The sequence below is a fragment of the Lathyrus oleraceus genome, chromosome 6 (assembly GCF_024323335.1).
Source record: "Lathyrus oleraceus cultivar Zhongwan6 chromosome 6, CAAS_Psat_ZW6_1.0, whole genome shotgun sequence".
Lineage (NCBI taxonomy): Eukaryota > Viridiplantae > Streptophyta > Magnoliopsida > Fabales > Fabaceae > Lathyrus > Lathyrus oleraceus.
Window position 1 is genome coordinate 468,115,877 of NC_066584.1, and position 14,301 is coordinate 468,130,177.

At 33.3% G+C, this 14,301-nt stretch overlaps 1 protein-coding gene across 1 annotated transcript; it reads left to right on the forward strand.

The window, feature by feature from the left end:
* The first annotated feature begins 9,214 nt into the window (after window positions 1-9,214).
* LOC127098252 (uncharacterized) lies at window positions 9,215-10,233 on the forward strand. The gene is made up of 2 exons (XM_051036787.1): window positions 9,215-9,457; window positions 9,537-10,233. Exons 1-2 carry the CDS (start codon window positions 9,361-9,363, stop codon window positions 10,112-10,114), a joined length of 675 nt encoding a protein of 224 aa, XP_050892744.1. The 5' UTR covers window positions 9,215-9,360; the 3' UTR covers window positions 10,115-10,233.
* The last annotated feature ends 4,068 nt before the right edge of the window (window positions 10,234-14,301 follow it).

The following is a 14,301-nucleotide window of genomic DNA, read 5'->3' on the forward strand; positions in this document are numbered from 1 at the left end:
GAGAGAAACAAGACTTGGAAGCTGACAGAACTTCCAAAAGACAAGAAAGCCATCAGCGTCAGATGGGTTTTCAAACAGAAGTTAAAGCCAGATGGTTCAATTGGCAAACATAAAGCAAGGTTGGTAGCCAGAGGATTTCTACAGAAACCTGGGCTGGATTACTCTGAAGTGTTTGCACCTGTAGCAAGACATGAAACAATCAGAATGGTGATTGCAATAGCTGCTAACAGGAATTGGCCTCTGATGCATTTAGATGTAAAATCTGCATTTCTGAACGGTCCATTAGAAGAAGAAGTTTACGTGTCACAACCTCCTGGATTTGTGAAAAAGAATCAGGAAGGGATGGTGTACAAATTATACAAAGCTCTATATGGATTGAAACAAGCGCCTAGAGCTTGGAATCTGAAGATTGATTCATTTTTCAAGAGGCAAGGCTTTCAGAAATGTGAGATGGAGTACGGTGTCTATGTTCAGCATACTTCTGAAGGAAATATGACTCTGGTATGTTTATATGTTGATGATATACTGCTGACTGGAAGTTCTGAACAGGAGATAGCCAAGTTCAAGAAAGTTCTAATGAATGAATTCGAAATGACTGATCTAGGCAAAATGACATACTTTCTAGGGATGGAATTCAGATACTCTGAGAAAGGTATTATTTTGCATCAGCTCAAGTATGAATTAGAACTTCTGAAGAGATTTGAACTGGAGAATTGTAAGATTGCTGTCACACCTTCTGATACAAATCAGAAACTGGATTCTGACTCTGATGGAAAGGATGTGGACGCTACAACCTTCAAACAGTTGGTTGGTTCTCTGAGGTATTTGTGCAATACCAGACCTGATATTTGCTATTCAGTTGGGATGGTTAGTAGGTTCATGAGTAAACCTAAGTGGTCACATTACCAAGCTGCAGTCAGGATTCTGAGGTATATCAAGGGAACTCTGAAGTATGGAGTATTATTTCCTTCTGGAAGAAAGGATGAGTCAGAACTTCTGAGTTATTCAGATTCTGATTGGTGTGGAGACAGAGTTGACAGAAGAAGTACGTCTGGGTACTTATTCAAATTTCTGGGAGGTCCCATTTCTTGGTGTTCCAAGAAGCAACCTGTTGTGGCGTTGTCAACTTGTGAAGCTGAATACATTGCAGGCGCTGTTACTGCATGCCAAGCTGTGTGGATTCTGAATCTATTGCAGGATCTGAAGATTAAAGTAAACAAACCTCTGAAGCTGATGATTGACAACAAGTCTGCAATCAATCTTGCCAGAAACCCCGTGTTGCATGGGAGAAGCAAGCACATTGAGACCAAGTATCATTTTCTGAGACATCAAGTTCAGAGGGGAGTGTTAGAAGTTGTACACTGCAGCACTCAGAAACAGTTAGCAGATGCTCTGACGAAAGCTATCAAGACTGATCAATTCCTCAGATTAAGGGATGGAATTGGTGTTACAAGTTTTGATGGAATATGAATTAAGGGATGGTATTAGAAGTAATTCATATTTATTAGTTTTACTATTTTCTTAGCCCCTAAGTTTGTTAGATGGTATTTTAGTATTTTATTATATTCTAGTAACCCTAGTTTTAGCTTATAAATAGGGTGACAATCATTGTAACTTTTATCATGTTTTGTAGCCGTCATTCTCTTAATAGAATATTCATCTTTTATTCTACCTTTGCACCAACAGATTTCAGTGTATGTATTTTACCTATGAATTATTTAATAAACTGCAATTTACAATTGTGAACTCATCCAAGAGAATTCTCATTTTTCTATAAATACTCATGAACCATCACAAACTTATTCTCTTATTGTTTGATCTAAATTGTATCCATACTCATGGAAATGAACCATGAGAAACTTTCTTTCTTACTGTTTGATCCTAAACTGTATCCACATTTGAAGTGGTAACCATAAAATATCCATCTAGACAAGCTAAAAAAAAGAATACACACCGGATTAAAGAGGAAAATGAAAAAAACAATTACCTTATTGTCGTACCCCAACTTTTTCTCTAACTCAATTATTTGATATATTTATCGAATATTTGTATTATTTATATGACACACATTTCTTTCAGCATAATGCCTAAAAAATCAATCAAAATATTATTTGGGTTTTACAGATGGATTGAATCGATTTTCAATTATGTGTAAAATTAGTAGATAAAAAATTTAAAATTTGGATCTGCATCCGTCTATTTTATTGATATGTGATTCACAAAATTTAATTCGGTATGCTCATTTTTATTTCTTACGAACCTTTGCACGTCACCATTATACCAAAAGTCACTACATTTTCTCCTTCCTCAACATAGCAAACTCACACAACCTGCATATCTACCTTCAACCACCAAAAGCATCATCACTTTAAATTTTCCTCTTCCGTATTATTCACATACCGCAAACACATACACTTCTCCATTTCTTTTTCTCTTCTCAACGTAACACACTCATTTCAGAAACATACCGAGTAAAAACCTAGTGCACACAAAACACACCACTGCTACTTCCTCCTTGCACAACCTTATTCCAACCATTCACCCCCACATCTCGTAACACCAAATCTCATAATCACTATTCACACAAACACATGTAACCATCAACTTCGATCCAAAACACACCACCATGCACAACCTCTCCACACCTTGCAATAAACTCGTTTCTAAACCAAACTCACAACCGGATTTCGTTTCGACAACAACAATTCTTACGCCTCTAATACCATCGCTGACAACGCAAATAAGTAGCAACGTTGGAGTAATGATGCGTTTGGTAATGTTTCGATATCGACATTTCTTTTGCGTATGTTGCGTACCTGCCGTTTGGTAAACTTTGTAAATTATTGTCGATTGTGTTTTGATGCAGATGTGTTTAGTTTCGATCATTGTAAACATGTTATAATATTAATATAATATTTATTTTTGGTTGTGATCGTGCTAATGTTGTGTTGTTTAGATCAGATCAAATATGCATATTCAACATGATTCTAATGTTGTAAGGATGCTGGATTTTCGTTTGATAAAATGATGTAAATATTCAATATGCTTGTTGTTGTTTTTCGTTTATTAGCATTGTGTTAATTGCATTTTATTCGATTGTGATGAACACGTTTTGCGTTAGCAAGTTGGTGGCCGATTTTCTTTTGCTTATGTGTGACATATTCAATTATGTTGTCATCGCATTTAATTCGAATTCCTACGCGCTTTTCGGTAGTTTTAGACGTTATTTCGCATTTGATTTTCACTACTTTGCATTTTGTATGTTTGCTTTTGTTATGGTATTATTTTTTGTGTTTAATTTGTTATCACGCTAGCAGCTTGTTGTTCTATTTGTAGTAGCATGCAACATTTCAATTTTATTTTATTTAAATTGGATTTGAATTCTACATTGGCAACTTCTTATTGAATGTCCTCGAGTTACATGAACTCACTTTGTGTCCTCGCGTTGCATTTAAGTTAGCATGCACACATTTACTTTTCAATTCGTTTGTGATGAATACATATTGTTCATAATTGTTATATGCACATTGATGCTCTGTCATCTTGTTGCGTATGCAGTATTTCATTTCGCATGATGTGTGACGTAAGCTCATGCCTTGCACTAGAACTCGCAACCTCGTGTTTCAACTCACGTCTTTCATAATTTTTTAACTGTCGATTCAAAATCACTTTTCTAAACCATTTCAAAATCAAATCATTTTCACATCGAAACTAGAAACAATTTTGCAATAAATAACTCAGACGAAAAAGGTTAGGTTGAACGTACTTGTCCATTCTAATCTCAAATATTCGTGTGATAGCCGTAATTAGCCTACCATTCGAGCATTCGTCATCCGTTTTAAAACACATTAACTAATCAAATCAAGTTATTATTTCATGGACAAAAAAGACTAAGTTGAACATACTTATCCCTTTTAGTCCCGATCCCTTTTAGTCCCGAGTATTTGTGTCATGGCCATGATTATCCTCCCGCGCGAATATTTGTTTTCTGCTAAAAGAAACATGACTTAATTTGCCACACAAATTTCACAAACAACTTGGATGAAAAAGGATATAGTTCAATGTACCTATCACTTTTAATCCCCAAATGTTTGAATGATGGTTGTAATTAGCCTACCATTTAAGCGTTCATTGACCATCTAAAACAAAGGCAATCAATCCAACGTTCTTTTCTGCATTAGTGTGATCTCAAAACATTTTCATAAACGAAATATGTTTCATCTCGAGACGATGCAAAACAATATTTCTTCCTTATATGTGTGAGTAAGCTAGTAGCATTTTTCCGTAAATATGATATGTCTATCTATTATGTTGTGATGCAAACGTCCCCTTTCTCCACTATTTTTGGTAGTAAGCAATGTTTTCCGTTCGATTCCAACTAAATTGCTAAAATCGACCAACACATAAACATTTGCTACCAAGAATTATGTAGTATTGAGTTCTCCATCGCACATGAGGATACATATGAGCGAGATTCAACGTCTCATAAGACACCCTAATAAAAAAATTTAAGTTTTTCAGTCATTTTCCCTTTTATTCTCAACTTTTAATAACAAGAAGAAACAAACAAAAGCTAACATCTGGTTCCTGTTGAGTATAATGGATGTGAAGGATGTTAATATTTTCCCCTCACATAATCGATTCCCGAACCCGAATTTAGTAGCGACGACTATTTTATTTTTTTTAAGAGTTCTATCGATATTTTCCCTTTTTTTTTGGAATAAATAAAGTTTGGTGATAACTCTATTATCATCTCAAGCATGCGAACGTTCGTATTCATTTTTTCGCGCCACGTCTATTAGATAGGATTTTGAAAAAGGGCAAAACCCCTTGTGCTTGCTTAGAATCTGCCAACAGTTAAACAAACACAAAAGTTCAGTAGCAAACTTGAACCAATCTTATTAATTCATGTTATCTAATAAAAAGATCTACTTGAATGGTATGCATCTTTGCAGTTTTTTAAATATAGAAGTTTGTATGTTTTACTCACTATAAATGCTAGACATCATGCCTAAAACAGAAGAAAAAAAACTATGATCATAAACCATGTACATTATATACAGATATAACACATAAGACAACAAACAGAAAATGAGATAGAGTCAAAAGACAATCCTTTCAATTGCCCTTCATTTTCATGCCTAGATCTAAAATTAGTTTGAGATAATATTTTTGATAGTGCATGAAAAATAACACTGAGCCACATATATTTTAAAAAGAAACTTCTTAATGATCAATCACACTACATGTGTTTTCTAAGCCTCGCCAACATTGAAAATCAGCCAAGGGGGCAGGAAACTCCTTCAAGTGAAGCAGGAAACTCCTTCAAGTGAAGAATTACCTGTATAGCTCAAACTAAAAGATATTGCAGTCAAAAAAAAATTCGTAGAAACTAGAAGGACAACACATTTCACAGCATGAACAAACTGCAACGTTTTTCAGACAAGCAAGATGTATTATTGTAATAGATGAAACAAGTTTCAAAGTCGAGAAACTCTTCCGCTGAAACTAGTCCCTAAACATACCAAAATTTGGTTTGTGTCCTTGTTATTTTGACTTTAGTCTATATAACATTTGTTCATGTTTTTTATAGTTTGTAATAAGTGGACCTTATTGAATTTAGTACCAAAATTATGGATACTCCATGAGAAACCATAACACTAGCAGAACAAACACAATGAAGTAAGTTGCACACACTTAACCCTTTGATTTATTCAAAAAGAAAAACACACCAAACAGTAAACACCATTATTAACCAAATAAACCAAGATAATATTCACACAGGGGAATGTCGAATTCATCTTTATTTGATTCAGTCAATTAAACAAACACAACAAAGGCATCACTTAATATTAATCATAAATTAATTAAAACCATAAAGCCTTAATATTAATCATAAATTAATTAAAACCATAAAGCCATATATTACTATCAACAAATTAAGAATTGATTTTAATTTTCATATCCAATACAAAAAATAAATTCAAAAAAATTATTAAAAAATAAATAGCATAGAAAATAAACATTTCATGAAAGCTATATCTCTAAGCAAAGAAGGATCACGAGAGAAGTACCTTAGGCAACGAAGACTTCAACGAAATCGACATCGACGAGAGAACCTTTCTACACACACTTGACTTCTATAGTTTGTATCTCCGCCTGTTACTAACTGATATTTTTCACACATCCAGAATCTTCATTCGCATATCTAGAATACTCCCTGCATCAATAATTGGCGTTAAACAAAAAAAAAGGATATTTTTTTCACCAATTAAATTTTGAGATGAATAACGTAACATCGGCCTGCCGCTAACATGTTGATAAATGAATAACTAAATTAATAAAATCAATAAATATGTAACGTCGATTAGACTGTGGCTACATAGTCAAATAAAAAAGTGAAAATAATTAGCCCTCGTCCAGTCGTGTCTAATTAATCAATCAAATTGATAAAAAATGAAAATAAAATAAAAAACTTGTAGTGTCGGAGTAGCGCGTGCTAGGTCGACGCTATATGAGTTACATTGCGTCGGTGTTGGTGGACGATGCTAAATTTGGGCAGCTAAAATACAATTTTATAGTAGTGTCTAATCGATTGGCACATGTTTACGATCTATTAGAAATTTGAAATATAATCAATTGTAATTTAAATTTTTTAGTAAAAATATGAATGTTTGATGTTCCCTTTTTTCTAAATGTTTAAATTACCCGTGTTTGCATATTTACTTTTCGCAAAGTATCTTTACACGCCTTTTTGATTTTGACAAAATGGGAGAGGTATACTCTCAGGGGTAGTAGGGTGTACTCTCTAATTAACTCATGGGAGTTTAATCACTCCAAATACATATGCATTATTTTCTTATACCACCTCCCTTGAGAGATGTGTTCTCATCATCAAAAAGAGGGAGAATATGGAACCTTGTTTTGCATGTGATATGATTTTAACAAGAACATCAACTTTTGATGATGACAACTATCGTCTTATGATAAGTCAAACATGAACGCTTAAGCGGATAAAGATGCAAACATAATCATTAAGGTTTGATATACTTGACTATATGATGATGACAATAAAATGGAATGTAACTAAAGCCTTATCTCAAGTTACTCAAATAAGTGACTACAAACGAGAAAGCATATGACAAAGTCTTGAAGCGCTAAAGACCATCCTAATTTAGTAGTGAATGAACAAAGTGTAAAGCATAAGGACTTTATCGTAAAAGTGCATAGCTGGAGCGCAAACATACACACTAAAATTAACTTTCAAACTGTTTTTACCAAAGAAAATATTTTCAAAAACATCTTGAAGATGTGTCAGATGAATTAGGAACTGTCAAAATCGTTATAGGAAAAAAAAATTACTTATCTAATCGATTGAGACTTTTGTCTAATCGATTAGCTCAATTCAAAATTGAGTCCCTAGCGATTAGGACAATGCCTTAATGATATGGCGCAACTTCAAGATGTTTTTGAAAATATTTTATTTGGTAAAAATAGTTTGAAAGTATATTTGTGAGTGTGCATTTATGATAAATTCCTTATACTTTACACTTTGTTCACTCACTACTAAATTATGAGGGTCATTAGCGCTTCAAGACTTTGTCATATGCTTTCTCATTTGTAGTCACTTGCTTAAGTAGTTTGAGATGAGGCTTTAGTTACATTCCATTTGATTGCCATCATCATATAGTCAAGTCTCGTAGTAATTTTACTTATGGTTTTCTTCTCCTCCATTTAAATTAATTACAGCTGTCTTTTGTGAGTTTGTAACCTCACCACATACGTCTTATTAGCTCCTGCATATCATTTCTCCAAGATTTCCCAAGCTTACATTGAGGATGTACAGTCACCAACTTTCTCAACACTGTCAACATCCGCACATTGATGAATGAGATACAGCGCATTGTAATATTTTGTATTCTCTTCCTTGTGTGAAAGTCCTTTATATCACTGCTGCACCTTCTACAAGTGGAGTAATATCGTTCTTGATCACTTCAAGAATATCTTGATAATCAAATAACATATTCATTTACTTGCACCACTTGACGTAATACTTCGCATCGAGAATGAGAAGATTTTCAGGGATACGTTCATTAGATATGGAAAGCATTTTCGCACACTAAGTGTTTGATATATCGAATCAAACTCTTGATGTCAAATATTAGAATATGGAACCTCGAGAATGGTGAATTCTAATGTGAAGAGAGAGAGGATGAAATATGGTGATTTATCATTAATGAGATACCCAAATGATATATATACAATTATATTTAATGAGGTACAAGTAACAATCAAAAATTCAAAATTTTTTATCGTTGTAACAGACAGAGTGTACTAAACAATTCTCTTTCTACTATAACCGATTACAAATAAGATGTAATCGATTACACCAATATTCTAATTTTTTTTTTAAAAAGGATGCAACCGGTTACAGCCCTGCAGTAACTGGTTACATGCACATCAATTACACATTTTTTTTACTTAACACAAAGTAAATCATATTAAAAGAAGAAAATGCTTGTGTTGATATCCCAAATTTAAAGATTAATAGCGATTTAATTACACAACTTTTTTAACAACTATCCTAATCAAATAAATCATTTGTAATTCTCTTAGTTTTAATTTATTGGAAAAATCTCAAATTCACATTGGTTAGAGATAGATTCTTGAAAAAGTTTATATAAAATGACACCCTTCACTTTCCAAATCTGTTTTGTATGTTCTATAAGGATGAGTTAGGTCAAACTCTAATATGATATCAGATTTTATCCATCGGACCATAGATTGTCCAACATTAATATCCACGCACCAAACTCAAAAGAGTGATGTGTGTGACGGGTGTAATGGAAAAATCTCAAATTCCATATTGGGTAGAGCTAAAATCTTGAAAGAATGTGTATATATATATATCAATTTTATAAGAATGAATTATATCAAACTTTAATACATCTCTTTCATTTAGAAGCTTTGTGGTTTTTCGTTCTTTTTCTGCTTAGACCTTCTTCGATTAAAAAAAATGGTGTAAGTTGAAGCAGTCAATGATCCACCAACCATTAAATTTGTTTTTACACTCCCTCCTACAATTGAATAAGATAAAAATCACACTTAATTACTATGTAAACCAAACTCCCCTCTTTCCTTTACTTTAAACTTTACGACATGGTCATGAGTATGACCTTATATGACCACAATTGCTTAGAAAATTCTACATGTTGAAGAATAGTCTTGTGATACATCATAAAGTTTCAACCACTTGTGTACCTTTACTTTTCTATATAAAGCACTAATCCTAATGCACTAAAACCATAAACTCATTCTTCACTAGAAATTAACCTGAAAGCTACAAACATAACCACAATCATGCATGTCATCTGTTCTTTCTTAGCACTGCTTGCTATAATACATGGAATTCAAGCAGTTGATTACACTGTCACCAACACCGCTCTCTCTACTCCAGGTATTATTAGTACTATTCATGATAGAAATAGTTAATAAAAGAAAAAATATGTTGAATAATGAGATAATTGTTATTACAGGTGGAGTACGTTTCCGCGATCAAATAGGAGATCAATACGCGACACAAACCCTAGACTCCGCGACACAATTCATATGGAAAGTGTTCCAACAGGAAAACCCTACCGACCGAAAAGGCGTGCAGAAGGTGAGTTTATTCATCGACGACATGGATGGAGTTGCGTTTGCACGCAACAACGAAATTCATGTTAGTGCAAGATACGTTAATAGCTACAACGGCGATGTGAGAATCGAAATTACAGGAGTATTGTACCATGAAATGACACATGTTTGGCAGTGGAATGGGAATGGTGCAGCAAATGGTGGATTAATTGAAGGTATAGCTGATTACGTGAGATTGAAAGCAAACTATGCACCAAGCCATTGGGTTAAAGATGGTCAAGGAGATAAATGGGATCATGGTTATGATGTTACTGCTCGTTTTTTGGATTATTGTGACAGTTTAAGAAATGGATTTGTGGCAGAATTGAATAAGTTGATGAGGAGTGGTTATAGTGATAATTTCTTTTTTCAGCTTTTGGGGAAGACAGTTGATCAGTTATGGACAGAGTATAAGGCAAAATATGGCAATATAGCTTAGTTAATTATGCAGTCGCTTATTAATTAAATGTAAGAATAAGTGACTTTTGTCGTTATATTTATGTAATAAGCTATTGTCTGAAATTATAAATATTCAGACTTAAGAATTAATTTATCATCTATGGTGGCCTACATCTACGGCCGGCTCCGGTAAGATTTTTAAAAGGTAACCATATATATATATATATATATATATATATATTAATTAGTCTTAGAAATACCAACTAACTGTACTTTATAACTAGTTTAACAAATTTTGAGATAGAAATAAATTAATAATTAACTTTCATTATGAATAAATATAATGTCTAATATTTCTCTTAATTTGGAGGATGAAGGTTGTGAATATACAATTTAGAAAGAAAAAAAAATTCTCTGTCCCTAATGATTGAGTGAAGATATCAAATTATTATTTTTGATTTGGTACATGATTTGCAGTGATGGTCCCTGATTGAATATGTTCTCTTATGAAATTACCATTGTTTCGTTAGGAGCAAAAATAAATTTTACAATTACCTATCTATCTGTTTCAAAGACATTTCAATAATTTATAAGATTTTACGTAGAGAAAAGGATCGTGTATTGGTTGTTAAGCGTAAAAGTAAATAACAAATAAATGAAAGAAAATAAATGGAGATTTCAGTGTTAACAGTAAGAAAGCTTGTTGGGGGAGATTTCATCATTACTTATCTATCATGCATGTCTATAGGTCAGTAGTATGCTCCTCTATTTAACTAATAATTTTACCACATGTTACCCACATTCATAATTCCCAAGGTTCTGAAACAGACCTCTCGCAAGGCAAACTAGGTCGCGCTAGTCGAGAGCTCATGTTCTTGACTTTTGAGCTTTCCACTAGGCACGATGGACGAGAAATGGCCTAGCCATTTTGCACTTAGTGAGCCCACATTTTTGTGGCTTGGCATGTTGCTTTTTGTCAAAGTGATTGAAAAGACCTAATTCTAAAAAAACTGTAAAATATGGTTGGGTTGCCTCCCAACAAGCGCTTGTTTAATGTCACTAGATTGACAGTGTAACGTTACACCAATTACCTTGAAACTTAACTCATGGTTTTTTATTCAAACATTTACTTCTCCTTTGTCAATATCCACGAGTATCCTTGCAGTATTCATGAAAGATCTTCCTAAGGTGAGAGGTATCTTTGGATCTGCCTTAACATCCATTATTACAAAATCTACAAGAAATGAGAATTTGTCTATCTATATCTCTACATCTTTGAATTCTCCCACTAGTTTCTTGCATGTTATGTCTTCCATTTGCAGTTCTCCTACATATGGCTTTACATACTGATACTCAATTCTTTCTACCACTTATAGTGGCATAATATTAAAACTTGCACCTAAGTCAATAAGTGCATTTTCAAATTTTATGTTACCTATAGCGACAGGTAATACAACTACTCCCGGGTCAACTCCCTTCTTGGGTATGTCCTTCAAATTTTTCTTGTAGGTTTCATCATATAATCCTTCTTCCTCTGGTTCTTTTACTCTTTCATTATTGGCTTTGACAACAATCACATTATCCCCAAGAGTCACATTGTAGTTTTCCTTCGGATTATTCTTTATGTTTGCACTAAATGTGCTACTTAGGAGATTTGAAAACTATTTGGCTAATTGACCCACCTGTGTTTCAAGATTCTTAATGAAAGCTTCGTTGTTTTTTGTGGTTGGCCATAGACACCTTAAACTGATTGAGTGTATACTTCATCTTTGTTATGATGTGTGTGTGTGTGTGTGCGCGTGTGTGTATGAGTGTGTGAGCGCGTGCATACATGCATGCGTGCGTGTGTGTGCGTGCATGAGTGTGAGTGTGTGAGTGTGTGTGTGCGTGCATGCGTGTGTGTGTGTGTGTGTGTGTGTATGTGTGCCTGTGTGCATGCTGTAACATCCCCCAAACTACTAGTACTCAAATACAGCATACAATTGCATAATTAGAGTAAATTAAAGCATGCATACACGAGGACATCACATTTACTTTTGTCATAAACAACACATGCCATGGTCACATACAAGTAACACATATTATAAATCAAAACCAAATAACCAACATACAAACTCATACAACGGAATAACATCTCTCTTCATAAATGGTAAATAGTGATGATTCCCATAAATCATCTACCACAAAATATCATTTTGAGCTCTAAGGTCACTCAACATCAAAACCAACATATCCAAATAACAAGATAAAAGAGAGCACAACAATATCTCTCAACATCAAAAAACAAACAAATAATCCCATAAACCTAAGTGTTACATGACCAAAGCACTATAGACTACCTAGTCAAAACACAACAAGAACTAGCCTCCGAATCTAATCCTTGTGCGAAGCACCACTATCTCCGCTACCTGAGCGATGTCGTGATAGAACATCATTCCAATTGAAGGGTGAGAATTCAAATCATTATAGAAAAACATAATAATATGAAATGTATAACAAACATACATATATTATTAGAATTCGTCACGCTTCAAACAAACATGTATCATATCATCTTATTAAAGAATCACATGTTTACCATCATACGACATGGCTCAACAATCCACAAGTATTCATTTATAAATACTAAATGATGTACAAAAGTCATATTTCATAACATATCGATTTTATGTACATATTATCATCCATCATCATTTACAAATCATCATCAAATGTGTATACAACTTTCACATGATTCCATAATGTATACAAGTCACAATTTCATCACATATATCACAAATATGCACACATATTACATCAACAACACATCAACAATTCATATCAAATGGATCATCTTAAATCCACATATATGCATATCTACCAAAATCATATCCACGCAATCATATCACATGATCACACAAATAACAATTCACACCGACATGTGTGACTCAACGCGTGACTCAATGTGATATGCATGTGGATCCCATCCGTTATCATTTTCGGTTTGCCGAACGTCTCTCAAATAGACTAGATAACCACCTCTAAAGCTCGATTCGGCCTTAAGCTTTCAAACCCCATTCGGCGTTAGGCTTGGGACAAGCAAATAATCTACGTGAGATTACCCAATATTGCCTCTTTCATAGACTCATGCTAGTATAAGTGTGCAACAATAACAAGACTCATGCAATTAAGACGATCGTAGCCCCTTAGTCATACATAAGCATACCACATCCAACATTTGCATAACATACACCTAACATGACTTCAATCCCAAATAATACATCAAATAGCATTCATCATCTCATCACAACACATTAACATAAAGCAAACAATTCAATTCATGTTATTCATCAAATTCACCAATTCACATCATCACATACATAATTTCAAGTATTATGTTTCTTCACAAAATCCATCAAAAACCATCCAATACATGCCAAACAATAGAAAACATGTCATTCATATTCACCACATATATAACATACATCCACATTAGGATTCTTTTGATAAAATATTAATCTAATGTTATCAAAATGAATATCATGTTATTGATAATATTCTTAGCTTCGTAACAGTCCAAACGGCACCTCAAACGAAGTTACGGTTCAAAAGTTATTGAATTTACAAGTTTTTCAAAATGCTGTCAAAACCAGAAAATTTGTTGTTGCGAAAATGCTGTCAAAAACCAGAAAAACTGCTGTTGCGAAAATGTTGTTGTCCAGCACGAATTTTCATCATAAAACCACATTAATCCATCATTTTTCATGAAATAAATAGTTATACAACCTATATATATATATATATATATATATATATATATATATATATATATATATATATATATATATATATATATATATATATATATATAGCAACTATTTGGATCATAGAAACATTATTCTAAGCTCCACTAATTTTCACCAAAATCCCAAATCAACCATTTTCAAGTGAAAGTCAAACATGCAATTATACACCAAATCATGTTCTATACACATACACATTCATGGAATTCAATATAGAAACATCATAGCATAACATAAACATCAATTTCATGGATTAAAACATAAACACATGTTAGGGTTTCTTAAAAATCAAAATCTACAAATCATAAGTTCATGATATATAACCCACATACATTACATATATTATGTTTACCCATGATCACTTTGTAGGAGAATTGCCATCCAAGGCTCAGCGGAATTTAAAAATTTCTCCATTTAGTGATCCTTACGAATGGGCATGATCAGT